Source organism: Saccopteryx leptura, chromosome 2, assembly GCF_036850995.1.
Source record: "Saccopteryx leptura isolate mSacLep1 chromosome 2, mSacLep1_pri_phased_curated, whole genome shotgun sequence".
Classification (NCBI taxonomy): domain Eukaryota; kingdom Metazoa; phylum Chordata; class Mammalia; order Chiroptera; family Emballonuridae; genus Saccopteryx; species Saccopteryx leptura.
The window spans coordinates 350,508,874-350,528,272 of record NC_089504.1 but is presented as its reverse complement, the minus strand read 5'-3'; the positions used below and the strand labels follow the sequence as shown (position 1 = coordinate 350,528,272).

Below are 19,399 nucleotides of genomic sequence, written 5' to 3'. Positions count from 1 at the left end.
CGTGGTACACAGAGTCCTGCCCTGAGCTGCCTGGGTGTCCCGAGCGCCTCATATGCTGGTCACAGGACTGCAGTCTGCACGGGTTTGTCTTGTTTGTACGTGTGGATTCCCCCACCCCTACCCCAGGAAAGCATCCAGGCCAAATTCTCATTGGATCTCCTCTTTACTATGAATGTCATCGTCACCATCACAGCCACTGGGAGGAGCACACCACTTTAACCCCGTGTGCTAAGGGGAAGGCTGGGGGCTATGTACACAGAGCATTCTAGGGAGAAGGCCACCCCAGGCACGCCCGAGTCTGGGCACCGTGGGAATCGAGGTCTGGAGCTCAGGCGGACGGTGTGGATGTGAGCTGGGGGAGGGGGGGGGGTGCGCATGTTTGGACATGTGGGGAACACTGCTGGGGCCACCTGCAGGGCTGGGCACGTACACCAGGGGGTCCTCCCAGGTTTCTCCACTTTAGCAGTGAATCGAGGGGTGAGGCCCTGGTGAGAATTCCCACCCTCCTAACCTTGACCTGAAGCTCACAGTAGAGGGACAAGCTGCCAGACCAGGTCCCCACCCAGGGGCCCAAGAGTACAACCCCTTTCCCCACCCACCACCCAGATCTGGGGGGCGCACCGAGCCCTTTCCTAACACTGACATAGGGCCAGGGTTGGGGTGCCTGGGCAAACTAAGGGAGTTGGGCAAGCAGGAGTGTCCGTCTGGGAGGCCAGGCAGTGGAGGGCAGTGAGGGGGCCCCAGGACCCCTGGCAGAAATGTGGCGGCTCTGGCCTCAGAGAGGACTGCCATGGAAACATGCCTCTGGGACACCCCAGCAGGGTGGAGACAACCCCCAATCCTCAGGGCTTGCCCACAGAGATTGGACATTGGAGAGACCACCTAAGAGTCTCCACAGAGACAGAGATTGGCACTTGGGGCCACCACAGAAGGGTCACCACAGCAATTTCCATAGAGACAGGAAGGGGCTGGTCATCAGGGAGACTCTCCCCAGGTGGGGGGTGGAGTGGGGAAGGTAACCATGGTGACCAGGGTGGGGGGTGGAGTGGGGAAGGTAACCATGGTGGCCAGTTCCAGAGGCAGCAAGCAGTCCATCCTCTCAGGCGCAGAAGCGTGGGGTGGCCCCTAACTGACACGGTACGTGGACGTGTTCTTGGGCTCCGTGCTGGGGACACACCAGTCGCCAGCCTCCTGGATGGTTTGGTAGTGGCGCCAGGCTGACTTGTTGTAGACGGGCAGGCGCTCCACCGAGTCCGTGGACAGGGCCTGGGGAGCAGCAGGCTCAGCTCTCCCACTGCCCTGGGCTCTGCCCACTCCTTAGCAGACCACCCTGACCCCATGGTGGGCTGTGGTGGCTGCTGACTGTAGCCCGTATGTCAGCCCAGCCAGGTGCCAGGCACTGGCTGACAACCAACCCGGGCCCAGGAGGACCCTCCGAAGAAAGGGTCTGTCCCTCTGCGTCTCGCTCCTGCCCTCGAGGAGGCTGCCCACTCAGGGTCACGGAGAGAGCGAGAAAGCTGGACTGGGTGTTCTTGAAGGTCACCGACTCTGGGCCTCCACCTCCTCCTGAGCGGAATGACATTCTCTATGGTCCCCCCCTCCACTTCCTTCTGGGTCTACCAAGTCCAGGTTCCCCAGAACAGAGGTCAGAGTCATAGACCATGGACTCCCTGAAATTGCGTGGCACGCTGGGAGCCTTTTGGGATTAGGGAACGGCAGCTTTGCTATGATTCTCAGTCTGGAATTGGGAAAGAATTGGAGGGGATGGGAAAGAAATCTAACAGCAGGCTGATCCCGCCTGACCTGTCAGCAAAGCCCACCGGGCTCTGCAAGAAGGGGCCCTCACCTTGAGATAGATGACAGCATCGGTCCCAAAGCCCTCCATGGAGAAGAGCTGCAGGTCCCCCTGGAAGTACTTGGCATAGAGGCGGGAAATGGGGAGCCCGTATCCGAAGCCAGCCTGCCAGGGGACAGAAAGGGAGTGTGACGAGGGGGGTGGCGCTACAGCGACCAATAGGCTGAATGAGTAGTGCCGAGCTGGGGGTAATTACGCAAGGCAATTCCCAGAACTGGGATGGGAGCAGACATAAGAAAGGGAAGGCTCCCAGGTGACCGGAGCTGTAGGACGAGGGAGGTCAGTCTGAGGGTGGGGGGAAATCTGAGGAGGCACAGTGGGGGTGGGGGGAGCTCACAGGGCAAGGAGAGGAGCTAGGCCTGATAGCCAGGGGGTCTGGGCAGGTCACGGGGCTCCTCTGAGTCTCAATTTCCCAAACCCAGCTCTGCCTACTCCACTGGGAATGGACAGGGAGGTACTAATGAGTTGAACAAAGAGGTAGTAACTTTGGGGAAGTCAGGGAGAGAGGGAGAACTGAGGAAAGGTGACAGACAGACACCCACAGATAGGCAGGGAGGGGCAGGCTGGACAGAGATGGGAGGAGCAAGGAGGCCCAGCCTGGGGACAGGGGACTGACATCACACACAGCCATACGGGATGGAGAGACCACGGGAGATAAGGAAGCCGGAGAGAGGGCAGAGCGAGCGAGCATTTGAAGAAGAGATGAAGAGACAGGCGGGCATCCTTTAGGAGGCTGGCGGGGAGCTGGGAGGAAGCCATCTCACCAGCGGGGTCCCCCCGGTGCCGGGCTGGGGGGTGGGGGCTGTGGAGTACATGTAGCTGAAGAGCTGTTCGATCTTCCTCAAGGGGACGCCCCCTCCTCGGTCACTCATCTAGGGGAGACGACACACGTCAGGGGTTCTCCAGACCTGTTTTCCATACACCCCGCCCTTGACTCCCTTGATCTTCTCCTGGGTTTCCTTACCCCCAGGGTCTTCCAGAGCCCACCTCCTGGTAGGAAGGAAGCCCCCCCCCACTGCGCTCTGGCCCCCAAAGTCAAGTGTCACATACTTTGATGGACAGATCTTCCTCACCCAAGGCCACCATGACCTTGATAGGCGGGAGAGTGAGGCTGGATTCATGGCTCTCCACAGTCGCTCGCATGGCATTCTGCGGAGGGAAAGAGGTCAGAGAGGAGTGAGAGAAGCCGGCCACTAACCAACCCTCACCCCCCACAAAGTACCATCCCCCAGCCTCCTCACCTTGAAGAGTTCAAACAGCATGTGGTAGAGGTGGGAGGGAACGTAAACCATGTGAATTGGCAGTTCGGAGTTGGATCCTGCCAGGGAAGTCAAGACGAATGATCAGGAAATTGTCAAGAGGTCACTAATCAGCCTTCATTCACCCAGCATCTAGCACCCTGCACTCAACCACCATCCTTATGTGTCCATCTGTTTGTTCATTCATCCAGCCTTTATTCATCCATCTACCCATTGATTTGGTGTCCACTCAACCATCTACCCATATAATATCCATCCATTATACAATGTCCATCTGTCCATCCATGCATGCATGCATCCATCCACCGTGTCCATTCAAATTCCATTAACTCCTCTATCTACCCACCCATTCAACCATCCAGTGGTCTGTCAATCTATTCAAACAGCTATCCTTACCCATCTATCTATTATATTTATTCAGAGAGTATGTATCTATCCTCCTCTTCATTCACTGTTTTATCTATCCATCTATTCATCATATATACATTCAAATAGTGCCTGTCTATACATCTCCAGCCTCCTAGCACCTGGACACCAGAATCCCCTGGAGAGATTCTTTACCCCAAGGGCAGGGAGGTGGCAGGGGTACTGCCCAGGTGGTTCTGATACCAGCCCCCTGCTTTCCAAGAATCACTCCAGCCTGGAGTTTCTTGGTGTTAAAAACTAAGTGTTTTCCCTGGTACCTGGCACAAAGCTTTGTAGTAGCAGGAGCTCAATCAATGTGCAATGGGTTGATGAATAAAGGGATTTCAGGCCCTGTGCTGCGCAGTGGGGACATAGAGATAAAATTCAGCCCTACCCTCTTAGGAACTCAAGTCTTGACAGAGACACACTTGACTTTCACTTAAGTGTTGTTCCTAGAGCCGTGTGCAAGCCCTGAGCTGAACCCTGGGGATACTACAGTAAACCGGCCCTTCTCAGCACTTCGTCTCGGTCCCCAGGTAATTCTTTTTTTTTTTTTTTAAAGATTTTTATTTATTCACTTTAGAGAGAGAGAGGAGAGAAAAGAGGGGGGAGAAACAGGAAGCATCAACTCCCATGTGTGCCTTGACCAGGTAAGCCCAGGGTTTCGAACCAGTAACCTCAGCGTTCCAGGTCAGCACTTTATCCACTGCGCCACCACAGGTCAGGCCCCCAAATAATTCAAAAAGTGTAATGCAGAGGTACACCTGGGACAGGCGGGTGCCTGTCTTCTCTGGGAGGTCTGGAAAGGCTTTTCAGAGGAGCTGGACTTGAACTAGGCCTTACGAGAACACTGGGATAGGGGCAGGGGGACTTGCAGGCACAGGACACGGACACCCCTGGGTTCTGGCACACAGGCAGGGCGTGACTGAGGAGCAGGTTGCCGGGGCACAGAGGCAATCAGGTCCCTGATCCTCCTCTCCCCATACCCCCTGGCCTGTCAACAAGCCCCTCCAAGATATTTATCAAATCCACCCCCTTCTCTTCACCTCTGATGCCTCCCCCTCCCCTTGCCTGGAGTCCTGCTGTGACCTCCTAGTTGGCCTTCCGGTGTCCTCTCCTGCCTCCTGCAACCTCTAAACAGCTTTAGAATGTAAGTTGTCAGATCGTGTCATCACCAGCACTTCAAGCTCCTCCGGCACTGGAAACCCCAGCTTCTGTCCGTGGCCCTCAGCCGCTCTCCCCAGTCCATCATCCCTGCGACCTCCCAGCCCCAGCACACTGGTCATTCCAGTCCTTGACAACCCCCTCCCCAGTAGGACCCGTTACTCTCCTCTCAACCCGTTCTTCCCTTCTCCTGTCATTAACGGATGACCCCTCCCCCAGAGTTTTAGCTGGCACGTGGCTGCTCAGCTGGAGACTAAATTCTGTCTCCACTGCAGCTGGGACAGCCAGGGGACTTAGGGAAGTGATGTGTCCCGCCCCTGGGCCCTGCCTTCCACATCCCCTTCCCCTTTTCCGGCCTGGAGAGAGGGGAACCGCGCATAATTAAGCCACTGTTCTTTGGATTCTGGGAATGCAGCCACACCAACATCCCACCCGAGCCACCACTCTTTCCCTTCACTGTCATGTGGTCCCATTGTGTTGCCTTCCCGTCACTTCTCATGATGGGAAAGTACCTTGTTGAGTATTTGTTTGTTGGTCAAAGGCCTCATTCCTCAACCTCCCAGCACTAAAAATGTAAGCAAGCTCCAAGAGAACAGGGGCTTTGCCTGTTACCTTTACTGCTTAACAAATATTTGCCAAATAAATAATTAAAAAATAATAATATAATAATAGCTCTGCTTTCCCCCATCCAGATTACAGTTTATTTCCTAACTCCCCAACGGACCTTGCTTTCCCATGTCCCCACCTCTCAGACAGACAGACACACACACACACACACACACACACACAGACACACACACAGAGCCTTGCTCACTCACCACTGATCTCCCATGTCCTCACGTCTCAGACAGACAGACAGACAGACAGACACACACACACAGCCTGGCTCACTCACCACTGATCTCCCATGTCCTCACCTCCCAGACAGACAGACACAGACACACAGCCTGGCTCACTCACCGCTGATCTCCTGGATCTCCATGTCAGGGGAGGCCATGTAATACTTGTCACATAGGAGCTTGGCCATGTCATAGGCATCTGAGAGAAGAGAGGAGTCCTTCAGGGAATGGGGTGGCCCACCCAGCAGGCAGTCCTCTTGACACCAACACTGGGCAGCGCCAACATTAAACCCGTGGGGGCGCGACCCCCCCACTGGGGAATGGGCCACCCTCTGGCCAGGTGAGCTTGGAGGGGTCCAGGGGCTCCTCTGTGGACCAGGCGTAGTGGGGACAGCTTACCTTTCACCACCTCGGAGACGCAGCAGCTGGGGTCAATGCTGCCGATGTGTTTGGGGTGCGCCGGGTTGGTGCTGCCGTCGAAGATCAGGGCTGTGGGGGGAAGGAGGGGGCTGTGGCAGGGCCGCAGAGCCTGTCCTGCTCCCCCTCTTCCTGGGGCTCCCCACTCTGCACCTCCACTTCTCACGCCTCTGTCCCTGAAGCGGCACCCCTCCCCACCCTCCTGCCCTCTCTCCTCTGACCCTGAGCCCGCCATCAGCGGTTCATGAATACCACACTGAACACTTGGTAAAGAGGTGACCGAATTTGGCGGTTAAAGGGCTGCCTCCCGGTGGCCGGTGGCCGGGACGGCCCGCCCGCTCACTGTGCTGGTTGATGAGCATGCGGATGGAGATGCGGCTGAGGTAGAAGCGGTCCAGGAAGTACTGGATGTTCTGGTTGGCCACGGGGTCGTCGCCGTAGGCATCCTTGTACTCGAGCACGCCCTGCGCCATGGTGGGCACCACGTCGTTGTGGCGGTTCCGGATGGTGACCAGGGCCTCAGTGAACCTGCGGGGGAGGGCAGATGTTGGTCCCCACCCGGGCCTAGCCCTGGGGACACCCTCAGACTGTCCTCTACTTCTTTTTTTTTTTGTATTTCTCTGAAGCTGGAAACGGGGAGAGACAGTCAGACAGACTCCCGCATGCGCCCGACCGGGATCCACCCGGCACGCCCACCAGGGGGCGATGCTCTGCCCACCAGGGGGCGATGCTCTGCCCCTCCGGGGCGTCGCTCTGTCGCGACCAGAGCCACTCTAGCGCCTGGGGCAGAGGCTGAGGAGCTATCCCCAGCACCCGGGCCATCTTTGCTCTAATGGAGCCTCGGCTGCGGGAGGGGAAGAGAGAGACAGAGAGGAAGGAGAGGGGGAGGGGTGGAGAAGCAAATGGGCGCTTCTCCTGTGTGCCCTGGCCGGGAATCGAACCCGGGACTTCTGCATGCCAGGCCGACGCTCTACCACTGAGCCAACCGGCCAGGGCCTGTCCTCTACTTCTGACCTCCTTTCCACTAAACCCTTCCGAACCCGGCGACGGTTGCATCACTCCCATGCCATTGCTCCCGAAGCCCACCCCAACTCTCCCACCCCGCTGCCTGACGGCTGGGGGGCTCCCTGGGTCCCCCACCAGGCTCGGGGCACACTGAGGACAGGAGAGATCTCCCTGGTCAGACTGGGTATGCTGAGGGCAGGGGTCATTTCTTCCATCCTGCTGGTACTTCTGCTCCTGGGACTGTGACCGCAGATGCCACTTGCCCACATTCGCCCTCCTGCCCCCAACCAGGGCCCTCACTCACTGGCTCAGGGTACGATGGTCCTCTGGGTCCTTGTCCAGGAACTCCATGATATCCAGGAGACTTTGGACATACCTGTGGACAGCAGGATGGGGGAGACATCATCTCAGCTCTGGGCGGGGCCCCTTCCCACCTGACTCGGCTGCCCTCGCTCTGGTTTCGAGTCTCCTGTGGGCACCAGACAGGGCTGTGCCAGCTGACAAGCTGTGTCACAAATCCTCTCGGTCCATGTCATGTGTAGGCGAGTCTCCCTCACAGCACAGTGAGTAATGCAAGAAAACCTCCAATGTGCTAGCCCCCCTTGGAGTGCCCTTGCTTTGGAATCCCAGAATAGGAGTCTTAGAAGGGCCTTGCAGACCATGCCATCATGGTCTGAAGGATTAGGGGACTAAGGCCCAGACAGGGCAGGGGACACCTGACCAAGGGCCGGCAGTGAGAGAAGGCTGGGGCCAATCTACCCCCCGGAGCCCCATCATGGAAACAGATCTTGCTCTCTGTCCCACAGGTTGCTGCATGCCATGGGCACAGCTGGCAGAGTGGCCAGCCCAGGGCTCCCCCAAAGCGGGGACTCAGTGAGGAGGATGACAGACCCTACCCCGACTCGGAGCTGGGCGGGTTTGGGCTGGTTGTGCAATCCACCCAGGGGACTGAATCAAATGGTAGGTGGGGAGAACCCGGGGGTGGGGTGGGCAGGCCCAGCTCTGACAAGCCTGGAGCTCACTCCACAAGAAGGACCCCACAGGAAGGGGCCGCCCCCTGGTGCCTCTCCATCCGTAGGCCCGGTCAGAAGGCCAGTTTCCCCAGGATCTAGAACAGAGCTGAGCAACCAAAGGAAACACTGAGAAGCCCCTAATGCAGGGACAGCAGGAGGCTAGCTTCTGCAAGGGAGTCAGGTCTCCCAAAGGCAGCAGGTGGCACCAACCTGGAGCCACTGTCCCCTGCCCGCCTGAACTAGGACGCCCTGTTTCCCTGTGAACATGCCAGCTTGCAGCTTTTGTTGGGGAGGGCCGGAGAGCTGAGCCTCTCTCTGGCAGAAACACTTCCAGCCGACAGGAAGGGGAGGCTGCTGCCCAGGGCAGCCCTCAGCGGGAGGCACGCCCCCCCCCCCCCCCGCCCTCCGCCCCCCCCCCCCCCCCGCCTCCCAGTCTCTCTAGAAAAGGACCTTCCCTCTCTTGCCTAAGATAGGAGAAAAGAGGGTGAGAGAGCTAGTTTTGGAGCCAGCTCTGCCAGGTTCCAGTCCTGGCTTTACCCCCTTGAGCTGTGTGGCTCTGGGTAGGTCACGGAACCTCTCTGGGCCTGAGTTTTCTCATCAGGAAAGGGCAGGGTTTTATACTCACTGCCGTCACTGCTTTTTGGTGAGGATTAAATATGACAATTAGCACAGTGCCTAGTATATAGTGAGCACTCTCAATGTTTGCTTTTGTTATGAATGGTGGTTCAGACACTGTTAACAGCTGAGTGCATCCTGAGTCCCCAGGCAGCGTGTGACACCCTCCTCCTGGTTGCACTGGCGACAGACTATGCATCACACCATGTTTTAATCCATCATGGTCTGGGCAGCCATCAATGTCAGGAACGGGGCTGTCCCAGCCCTGGTGTGCCCTGTGCTCAGCGAGAGGCAGCAGAGTCACTGACCGGGGCGGGGGGGGAGATGACCTTCCCCTCAGCACAGTCACTGACGGGGGGGGGGCCCAGACAGCAGGAGAGGTGACCTTCCCCTCAGCGCCCCCTTGCCACCCCGGTAGTCCCAGCAGACAGGGTGGTCCTGCTAAGGCCTCACCTCTCTCCCGGGAGAACAGTAACTGCTCACAGTTACAAAGTAGCATCTGTTAGTGGCCCCCTGTGCTCAGAGTCTGCGTGGGGCCACTCAGCTCCCAGCTGCCTTGATGAGCATCCAGTACAGTAAGTCCTCACTTAATGTTGTCATCTACATCTGTGACTTTAAGCAAAACATGTATAGCAAAACCAGTTTTACCATAGGCTAATTGACATAAACAAGTTAGGTGCCTACAGCATCTCCTCACTGTCATAACGAAACGACATAGACTGGAACAACAGCTGTCGAGGATCTGGAGTATTCCCCCTTTCTGCAGACAAGGAACCCAGCTCCAGGAGGGCAGGTGAGATGCCCCAGGCCCCACGGTGAGGACGCAGTTGCGCTGGAAGTCATACCCAGGTCTGTCAGGTGTCAGGTCTACACCACATGGCCAACTGCTCACCATCGGCACTGGTCCTCACAGTGATGCCGATGCCGACGGTCACGGCAGACAGCATTTACTGGGCACGGCCCTGTGTCAGGGCTCTGCTCCGTGCTTACCGGCTCCCCCTTCACCCTCCGCCATCACCCTGTAAGGCGGGTGCTACTGTGAGTCCTGTCTTCCAGACGAGAAAGTCAATCTGCAGAGCGAGGGTTCTCCTCCCAGGCCCGTGTGACTCCCATCCCTCGTTCCTCAATCGTGCCCAGGATAAAGCTTCGTGCTGACATGAATCTTAGAGGGAGAGGACCTGCAAGTGTGCAATGCAGGGGAGCAGGCCAGCTGGAGAGCGGGGGCCCTGGCACCCCCTCTGAGACCCAGAGGGCAGGCAGAAAGGCAGGGGTGGGAGCTAGGAGGCCCTGACAGCTGGGTGCTGCCTGGCCAGGAGCAGGGAGAAGGGTGGGGGCAGAGTCCCAGCACCCAGGGGTGGGGTAAGTGCTTTGGCTGCTAGCACCGCCCTCCCCTGGCTGCCTAATGAACTCTAGAGGGCAGAAACAGGGCCTGGTCATGTGGCCAACAAAGTATAGCAAAGGGCACCAGGACGCACCGGCAATGGGCAGTGGCCGCCAGTGCGGGCGTGGGGAGAGCTGCTGGCCTCAGGCCTTCGTTTACTGGACCGTGAAGAGGGTTCCGAATCCTTGCCTGCCTCCCTCGCAGGACCATCCCTGCAGGGGGCCGTTCTGGCTGTGTTCTCGGGAGAGCAGAGGATGGGAAGGAAGGATTTTCCCCGGGGACTCCAGCCCTGGCCTGAAGCCTCCCTAGGAGCCAGATCTTGGTCCTAAGGGGAGAGACCCTGGGCTGGAGCTATGCTGGCTCCTGGGCTGCACACCCCTCCGGAGGCCAGAGAGAGAACTGGGCTTGGCCACGGGTGGCCTGAAAGCAGGTGCAATGACGGATGTGTCACTTCAGGTTTACTCACTGGGCAGGTGGAACAGACAGTGGGGGTCAACACAAGGCCTAGGGGAGGCCTGGGCCTGCCCACCTCAGCAGTAAACAAGGCCACCCGGGACTCCCTTGCTGAGATCAGGAGCTCCCTCCCCACCCTACCCCCAAATGCTGCCTTTTGAGGCTTTCTAGCCAGCCCAGAGCCCTGGACTGGGGAGGGAGCAGGGGTGGACTTCCAGAAAGGAGGAGGCAGTGCGGGCACGTGTGCGTGTGCGTGTGCAGGAATGTTGGAATGAGTGTGCACTGGGGGAGGAGGTGGCAGAGGCTTGTTTGGAAGCAGGAGGAAGTGCTGAGTGAGTGGGGAAGTGTGTGTAAGTCTGTGTGCACCGTGCGCTAGTGTCCACGGCTGCTGGGGACAGGGTGTAGACAAGACGATGGCCGTGTGAGAAGGGGAGAGGTGACAGATGTGTCCTGCACCTGGAAACCACTCTGTGGAAGGGTGGCAGGTGGGGACCCTGAGCCAGCAGCCTGGGGTTCCATGCTGACTGTGCCCTGAAGAGGCCGCTGAGCCATGCAGGCCCCCATGTGTGGAACGGGGTTCGCAGCAGGCGGCACTCACAGGAGATGACGCAGGCAGGCCACTAGTCTCTACTCTGATTACATAAGGAGCGGCGGAGGGAGCCAATGAGGATTTGGCGGCGGCCCCAGCTCCGTGCCCGGCAGAGCAGGCTCTAGATGCTGGGAGCCTGGGTGGTGATGGGGCTTACTCTCTTTCGGGGTGAGGACTTCTCCTGTGGGAAGGGTGGGGGTCCTCCATGGGTGGGGCTTGGGGTCCATACACCTTGCTGACAGGCAAGAGAGGTTCCTAGAAAGGTGCTGACCATATGACATGGCCTCCTACCTCCCTACAACCCTATCAAAGACTCTTAGTGACAGGAGTGACCCACTGCCATTGAATTCTACTCTGCAACTCTCCCTCAACCCTCTGTTTCCAGGAAGCACATCCCAACCAAATCCACACCCTCCCTCAGGCTGTCTTTGTCCCCTGAGAGGAGTCAAGGTCACCCTTTCCAGGCTCCAGCAACGCCAGCCATCAACCAAAATCCTGTAGTGTGACTCTGACTTCCCACGGAAGGGGAAGTCTCTACTTGTGACGTGGGGTCTCTACTTCAGGTCACGGCCCCAGAACATAGCACGCCTTCCCTTCATATGTTGAAATCCTGACCCCCAACATCTCAGATCATGACTGTATTTGCAGAGAGTCTTTCAAGAGCTAATTAAGTCAAGATGAGGTCATTAAGATGGGCCCTAACCCAAAATGACCGATGTCCTTAGAAGAAGAAGAGATGAAGACACAGATACAGGGGGAAGACCACGGAAAGACAGGAAGAAGAGGGTCACGTGCGAGCCAAGGAGAGAGGCCTCGGAAGGAATCAACTCTTCAACGCCTCGAACCCAGATTTCCAGAGTCCAGACTGCATCTTCGGACGACAGCTGTAACTCTTCCCCGGGTCTTCAGCCCACCGGCCCACCCTGCAGATTGTGGATTTGCTGCCTCCGTAATCACATGTACCAACTACATACAAATAATCACCCATCCTATAGGTTCTGTTTCTCTGAAGAATCCTAATACAGACAGGCTGCCTTTTCTGCCTAATATAAAAAAGACCAATATAGTCCCAATTTTTTATTCTGTAACGATTGTATTGATACTTTTGATAAAATACAAAATATTACATTTTTCTCTCTCCAAAGAAAGAAAAACAGAACACAGCCTCCAGATCACACAACCCGGGTTGGAGTCCCAGCTCTCCCGCTGACGATCGGAATGGTCTCAGACAAGGTTCTGAATCTCTCTGAACCTCGGTTACTCATCTATAAAATGGGGGAAATGACAAGGCCTGCTGCATCAGGCTGCTGTGAAGGTTCAATGGTTACTATGTGGACACATTTAGAACAGTTTCCGATGCACAGCAGGTCGTCCATGTGTGTTTGCTTTTGTCATTGTCATCACTGTTACCACTGCGCTGTCTGAGAGAACTTCTGCCATAATCCCATTGTCTTCGGCCAGGAGGTGCTGTGGCCCAGAAGCTGGGGACATCCCTTGTGTTTATAAACTTCCCCACACTTTCACATCTAGCAATGGCATCTGGCCCTTAGATACAGCCTGGACCCCCATTTTTTTTTTAATTCTTTTCTTTTTTCTTTTTTTTTTTAATATTTTTCTGAAGCTGGAAACGGGGAGAGACAGTCAGACAGACTCCCGCATGCGCCCGACCGGGATCCACCCGGCACGCCCACCAGGGGCGTTGCTCTGCCCACCAGGGGGCGATGCTCTGCCCCCCCCCCGGGGCGTCGCTCTGCTGCGACCAGAGCCACTCTAGCGCCTGGGGCAGAGGCCAAGGAGCCATCCCCAGCACCCGGGCCATCTTTGCTCCAATGGAGCCTTGGCTGCGGGAGGGGAAGAGAGAGACAGAGAGGAAGGAGGGGGTGGGGGTGGAGAAGCAAATGGGTGCTTCTCCTATGTGCCCTGGCCAGGAATCGAACCCAGGTCCCCCGCACGCCAGGCCGACGCTCTACCGCTGAGCCAACCGGCCAGGGCCCAGGACCCCATTTTACAGATGAGGAAACCAAGGCTCGGAGAGGCCACATGGTTTACCAAGGATCAAGTGCTCAGCAAGCAGCAAAGCCAAGCAGCAAAGCCAAGCATGCTGATGCGGAGCCAGGGGTTTTCGACCACCTTCCAGTCACTTCCCAAACTAGGTCTCCTACCCCAAGCTTGTGCAGCTGAAATAACTTCTCAGGGTTATTTAGAACCAGGAATATTCATTCCACTTGCTCGCCGTGCTTCCCGCCTAGCGCCTCTCCCCAGCTGAGTAGAAACTCCATTAGCTATTCCCCCATACTGACTGTTAAGCACCAGCTCTACTCCTAGCATTTGCAAAAGACTTTTCTATTTTTCAAAGGGGAGGTTTTGTTCCTTGTTCATCAGACTCTGAGGAAATGGCCCTCTTGTCAGACTCCCTGGTAGATCATCCCCCTCATCATGTGCAAACTGTACCCACCTCCACCGCCTCCATCACCCAAGCTGGCAGGTGTCCCCTGGAGAAGGAGGTCTGCACTGTCCCAAGGCAGCCACCAAGTCCCTGTCCTGACAGGACAGTCCTTCCTTCCCTCAGACCTCAGTCTCTCTTGCTGCAGCTGATGTCCATGCTGAAAACAATCTCAGCAGGCTGTCACTTCAAGTGATTCAGACACCCCAGCAATCCCTCCACCTGCTTTCCTCTAAGCTGAGTCATCTACTGGGAAGTGTTCTCTCTTGTCACCCTTCACTCCCTCCTGCTGTTAGTTGACATTATTGAGAGAAGAATAAATCTGGCCAAGTCGCCACATAACTGATCTTCAGGAAGGGACTTTGTGGGGCCTGGGGACATCGTGGACAGTTCAGCAGCTCCCTGACCCTCCCCCTAATCCCCTGGCTCTCCCAGGAACACAGTGTCCAGGGAGGGGCCTGCAAAGCCATGTCCTGGAGTCAAGGACCAGCTGGAAAGGAAGCCAAGTCAAGCAGCCAGCCAGTGCCGGAGGAGGGGTAGAGAGAACAGATGACTTCTCTCGTCTCCTCCCACGGCTTCCACTCCGGCCCGTGGTTGGAAATGCCAGTTAGCGCTGAGGTCTCGGATCTGTGAGACACAGGGCTCAGCAAGGAGTGACCTGGCCAGGCTACATGAAAATCACCTCTGTCCCCTCATGGCACCTTCTCCGTTTTCCCTGATAGCACCGCATCCACAGAGTAAGTTCCCGGATGCCCTCGCTGGGCGCAGTCCTGCTCCACACCTTTGCACACACAGTTCCTTTGGCCTGCAATGTCCTGCCCTTTTCTCTAGACCTAGGCTCACTGACGCGCTTTGTCCAGCGACACAGTGCCTCCTCCCTGCATTTCATATTCGTTTCAACTTCCCCACAACTTTCTGATTCAACTAACATTCGCTGCGCACTGACTGCTGCCTGGCTTTGTGCACAAAACACTTTTGCTCCCAGAACTCGTGTAGTCAGAACAAGTCAGGCGCATACAGATCCCGGCACAGAAAAGATGCTGGAAGAGTGCCAACAAAAGCTCACGAAGCCTTAACAGTGTTTGCTTATGGGGTGGAGGGTAGTGATTGGCCTTCTCTTCTACCTACTTTGCAGTGTTTCCCAAACGTCCAAGTGAACACGTTACACTTCCTCAATGGGGGGGGGGGGGGGGAAATCCTCATCAATGTTACTTTTAAATAATACTTTTATTCTTAATTTAAATAACATGAACTCTTCAACAGCTCACTGCTCCTACCACTGTCTACATAGCACTTAACTCTCCCCCTTTTATTCTCCCCAAGAGATGGAGGGCTCCCCTACTCTGACCTTGGGCTCAAAGGTGTGGTGCTCCTGAATCCAAAAGGAAACCGCAGCCAGATCTCACCCACTCCAGCCAGAACTAGCAACAGATTTCCAGCCAGGCGCCACTACACACCAACTGAAACTAGCCGCTTATATGCCCAATTACATGGCAAACTTGTTTATTCTTCACGTGACTGGTTTGGGCTAATGTCATCCAGCTACTTAACCCTGGACAGAGTTGTTGAGTGAGGTTTACTGAGAATTTTCCTCTGGTATTATTGCTGCTTTGTTTTTCCTGTTCTTTTAAATTTTATTTATTGCTTTTAGATAGAAATGAAGGGTGAGAGAGAGAGAAAGAGAGAGAGAATCAGAAATATCGATCTGTTTCCATATGTGCCCTGATCAGAGATCAAACCCATAACCTTTGTGTATCAGGATGATGCTTTAACCAACTGAGCTATCCAGCCAGGGCTGGCTTTGCTGCTTTGTGCAATCAACTTTCGGTCTTGGCCCTCAGAATCTCTTTGGGGGTAGGTCCTATGTCTACGTGAGTGTTTCCCAAAATCCAAAAAGGTCTGACTTGTAGCTCAGATGATATGATTTGAAGATTTGCTTCTTCCTGTTTCTCCATTTCCCACAAAGTTTGTCTCAGGTAAATATCACCCCCGAGAAACTGGGTTTTTAGAGTCAGGGCTGGGATGAATGCTGACCCTAGCTGATTTGGGGTTTTGGCTGTGAAAACAATTTTCTAGGCAGACCCAGGGTTTCTAGAGAAAGGAGGGCAGTGAGTAGAGGGCTGTCCCACAGACACGAGGCTGAGAGCTTGAGTCTCTGCTCTGACCTCACTTGATGCTTGACTTTGAGTGACTCCCTGGCCTCAGCCTCCCGGGGCCTGTGCCTCCCTCTGTCTCCACCTCCATCTCTGAGCCCACGAATCCGGCGATGTGGAGGGAGGGGTGGGTGGGGACCTGGCCCAGGGTCTCACCAGCTCTGCACCAGGTGAACCGAGGGTGTGCTCAGCACGCGGTCAGGAAGCAGGTTGATCTCCTTCATGATGTTGGCCAAGCGCACAGGCAGCTCCTGCCTGAGGAAGGTGAATGATGTTTTCTCACAAGCATTACTGGACCCTGGTGGAAGGGAGAGAGAGGTGAGTGCACACAGCTGCAAACCATCAAAGCCAGAGGCTATCTCAGGGGCCAGGTTGTTTAAATCCTTCATTTCCTGAGGGGTCAGAGGAGAAATGGCTGGGGGCACAGAGCAGGCAGCTGTCCCAGTGCCCTGCCGTGTCCCGATGTCCCCATCACCCCGCTAACCCTTTGGGGAATTGCGTCCCCACCGCACCCTCAGCTGAACCCCGCTTTCCTTTCACTACAGCGGGCAGGACTCCTCCCAGGCCCTTTGGAGCTGCCTCTGCCTCCTCTTTCTGTCCCTCCTGGCAGACACACGGGGGGAGCTGACCCAGGTGGGCGGAGCAGCCTGGGAAGTCCATCCCTTCCCAGGGCTGGGCCCCGGCCGAGGGGAGCTGTCCATGGACCACTGCAGCTTCCGGCTCCCAGCATCACCTCCAGCCCAGCTCGTCTTCACCCAGGCTAGTCTCGATGACCGCTGTAAAGCTGCCCGCCCTGCATTAACATCCACCCACCTGGGAGGCTGACAGAGCCAAAGGATGGTAAACCAAATACCTTGGTCCTTGGCCTGGCTCCAGGATGAAGAAAGAGCGAAGGATTGAATGAGGCCACAGGCTAGAGTCAGGAGATCTAGGTTCTAGCCCAGGTTCTGTTCCCAACCCTGTCACCCAGGACATGTCACTATCCTCCTGAAGATCTCAGTTTCTCCCACTGCACTACAAGTGGACCAAACTCTACTGTGAGCCCCTCCAGCTGTGACATTTGTGTGACCGGGGTCCATCCAGTCTGGACTGAACAGCTGCTGGGGGCTGGGAGTGGGCATAGGAGGCTTTCCTACATGGGGGCGGTTCAAACCCAGCAGAGGGCAGGCGGCCACGTCCAGGGAAACAGGTGCTCTGTATCCTGGCTGCCCCTCCTTGTCCTCTCCCACCAGTGACGCAGCTGTAACCCAAGCCAGGACCTGTCCCCTCAACTCCTGGGAGCCCTGGGCACCCCGTCCGAATCTCCAGGTGGCACACGGGAATACACGTGGATGGACAGGGCCCTCTCAATGTCTATTTCAGTCACCGGCTGGCACAGCTTTGCTCCTGCTCCAGAGCCGCCCCTAGAACCCTGATGGGGGGTGATCCTGGCCTAAGATCCCAGGGGCAGCCAAGGGTGGGTACGAGCCGCCTGCCTCCATGTCATGGTGCCCTGGGCCCCTGCCCAGCTGAGCACAGGCAGTCAGGCCTCAAGGGATTGGCGTTCTTGCCCACTGTGAAGGCCTGGGGTCAGCTCCTCAGCGGGTGGAGGTATCCTGGTCAGGACCTCTCTCCTGTGGGCATCTTCTGAGGGAGGCCCTTCCCCAGCTGGCCCGGGTCTCTTTCCAATGCCGCCTGTTACTCCCACCAGCCTCCCCCCATTTCCTCTCTGTCTCCCACTCTCAGAGCCAACAAACCCTTTATGCCTGGACACACCATGCACCCTTCCTGCCCTAATATCACCACTTCGGAGCCCCTTACTCTCCTAGACCCCTGACAAAGCCCAGGAAGACACCTTGGACCCCTCCTAATCAGTGCCCCTCACATCCCACCAATAAGAGTTCAGTCTGGAGATTCTTCAGCCGGGATACCCATAACCCTTCGTGCCCGGTGGTCCCTTCCTTCCCGTTAACCCTTTGCGGCCTGTTCCCCTCCGAGCAACCCTTCCTTGTCACTCAGGGCCTCTCTCCGCTGCGTTCATCCTTCTTGGCCGGAATCCCTACCTTCGCCTCACCCACCCTCCCCCCCGCACTCCATACCGAAGTCCAGAAACTGCTTCATGGACAGTGGGGACGGGGAGAACTTGCTGAAGTGCTCGATGTACTTGGGCGCCCCTGCCAGGGATGCATTCTTCAGCAGCGCGCGGACCCAGCGCATGGCGGCGGAACAGCGGCTCGGGTTCGGGCTCGGATGCCCGCGCCAGTGGCTCTCGCGCTCGGTTCAGCCCGGTTCGGCCCACTCCGGCCCGGCCTAGCGGTTCCACCACCTTCTCCCCACCCCGGCACTGGCTGTCCTCCAAGACCTGGCCAATCGGCTGGAGGTGGCTCCCCGTCGCCGCCAATGGCCGCTCACAAACAACTCTGGGACAGCCAATCGCCTCCCCCACCGGCACGTGGCTTCCCCCGGGTCCGCCCCCTTAACCCGGGTTGGCTCGGGGCGGCCTGTTGTTTTCTGGAGACCGCGGGGAGAGCCCGCTCACTCTGCCTTGCTCCCCTCCCGGACCAACCGGGTTAACCCCTCGCTCTCAGAGGCCTGTTATTCCTCCTCCTTTCCCACTTCTTCCTTTCCCCGCTCCTTTCCCGAATCTCCATTACTTGCCTTCCCTGAAATTGTCCGAGTGGCTTTCAACGAATCCCTGTGCTCCCAGAGGGTCCTGGGTCACCTGTCCTGATCCCTATCTCCTCTCCCTCAGTAGGTTCCCAGTCTGGATGACAGTGGCTGTGAATGTTTGCAAACATCGGGATCAGGATGCAAGCCCATGTAATCCCTCCGATAGACGTGCGCCCCTCCCCCCACTCCACAAATATCCATCCGCAAACTGAGGTGGAAGGAGCCCTTACCATCAATGCGACGAATGCAGTTTTCAAATACTTTTTATTATTCTCTAGCTTATTTGACCTGAAAAAGCAATCTTCTCCGCACTGGGCTTCCCTGGAGAAAGGTCCTAGAAGGTGATTTGTGCTGGGGGACCGAGAGCCGACCCTCCGCCCCGACCCCAGCAGCCCCAGCTCTCTGATGGGAACGTAGCGTGCCCTCTTGCGGTAAAACGTGGTATGTCTTGTCCTCAGACTCGCCCTTTTGATGTTTTTGCTCTTTCATTGTTCAGTCCTGAGCCTGCGCTTGCCAAGTGCCTAATATGTGGTAGGCTTTGTGCTGGGAACAGGAAATACAGACAGGATTAAGACACGGCCTTTTCCTTCGATCATGTCATTTCTCAGCTTGGGAGATAGCTGCTTAAGTAAATAATTAGGTGAATAGTTATAACAGAATGTGATGATGGCCAACATGTAGCTATGTGAGAAGCTTCACAGGGGACTCTTAGCTGAATGAGTAATAATAACCTATGTGCCAGGCACTGTTTGCATGCATTTCCTCATTTAATTCTCCAGACAGCTTTATTGTGCTATTAGTATCTCCACTTTATAGATGAGGAAATTGAGGCTCAGTCAACTGCAAATCTGAACTGGTTACTTTCCTCTCTGTGGAGGGGACAACCTTAGCGCAGACGTGGGAGTGGAGGGCTTGATCCAGTCTGTGTGGGGGCTATGTCAGCCCGGTACTGAAGCCCCACGGGGGAGTTTCCATGGGACTAGGGTTTCAGGCACTCCTGCCGGGAGGCTGGGGAATGGATACTATGACCTTTCAGTTCCTCCAGCCTCGTGTCATTGGTTCACCTTCAAATGATTTACTCGTCACGATACCTGCAGATGGTGGTGGGAAAATTGAGACAGAAAAACCGGTTCTTATCTGAATTCAGCCACCAGATGGG

At 56.4% G+C, this 19,399-nt stretch overlaps 1 protein-coding gene and 1 long non-coding RNA gene across 2 annotated transcripts; one reads left to right on the top strand and one right to left on the bottom strand.

Moving 5' to 3' along the window:
- Positions 1–144: 144 nt before the first annotated feature.
- PDK2 (pyruvate dehydrogenase kinase 2) lies at positions 145–17,921 on the bottom strand. The gene is made up of 11 exons (XM_066364527.1): positions 17,670–17,921; positions 15,748–15,889; positions 7,249–7,320; positions 6,283–6,467; positions 5,922–6,011; positions 5,644–5,721; positions 3,097–3,173; positions 2,906–3,004; positions 2,620–2,727; positions 1,847–1,960; positions 145–1,266 (listed from the first exon to the last, which is right to left on the bottom strand). The coding sequence occupies exons 1-11, from the start codon at positions 17,785–17,787 to the stop codon at positions 1,126–1,128; spliced, it is 1,224 nt and encodes a 407-aa protein (XP_066220624.1). The 5' UTR covers positions 17,788–17,921; the 3' UTR covers positions 145–1,125.
- Positions 16,404–18,695, top strand: LOC136392393 (uncharacterized). Its single transcript, XR_010748939.1, has 2 exons — positions 16,404–17,047; positions 18,323–18,695. It is a non-coding gene; the product is annotated as an uncharacterized lncRNA (long non-coding RNA).
- The last annotated feature ends 704 nt before the right edge of the window (positions 18,696–19,399 follow it).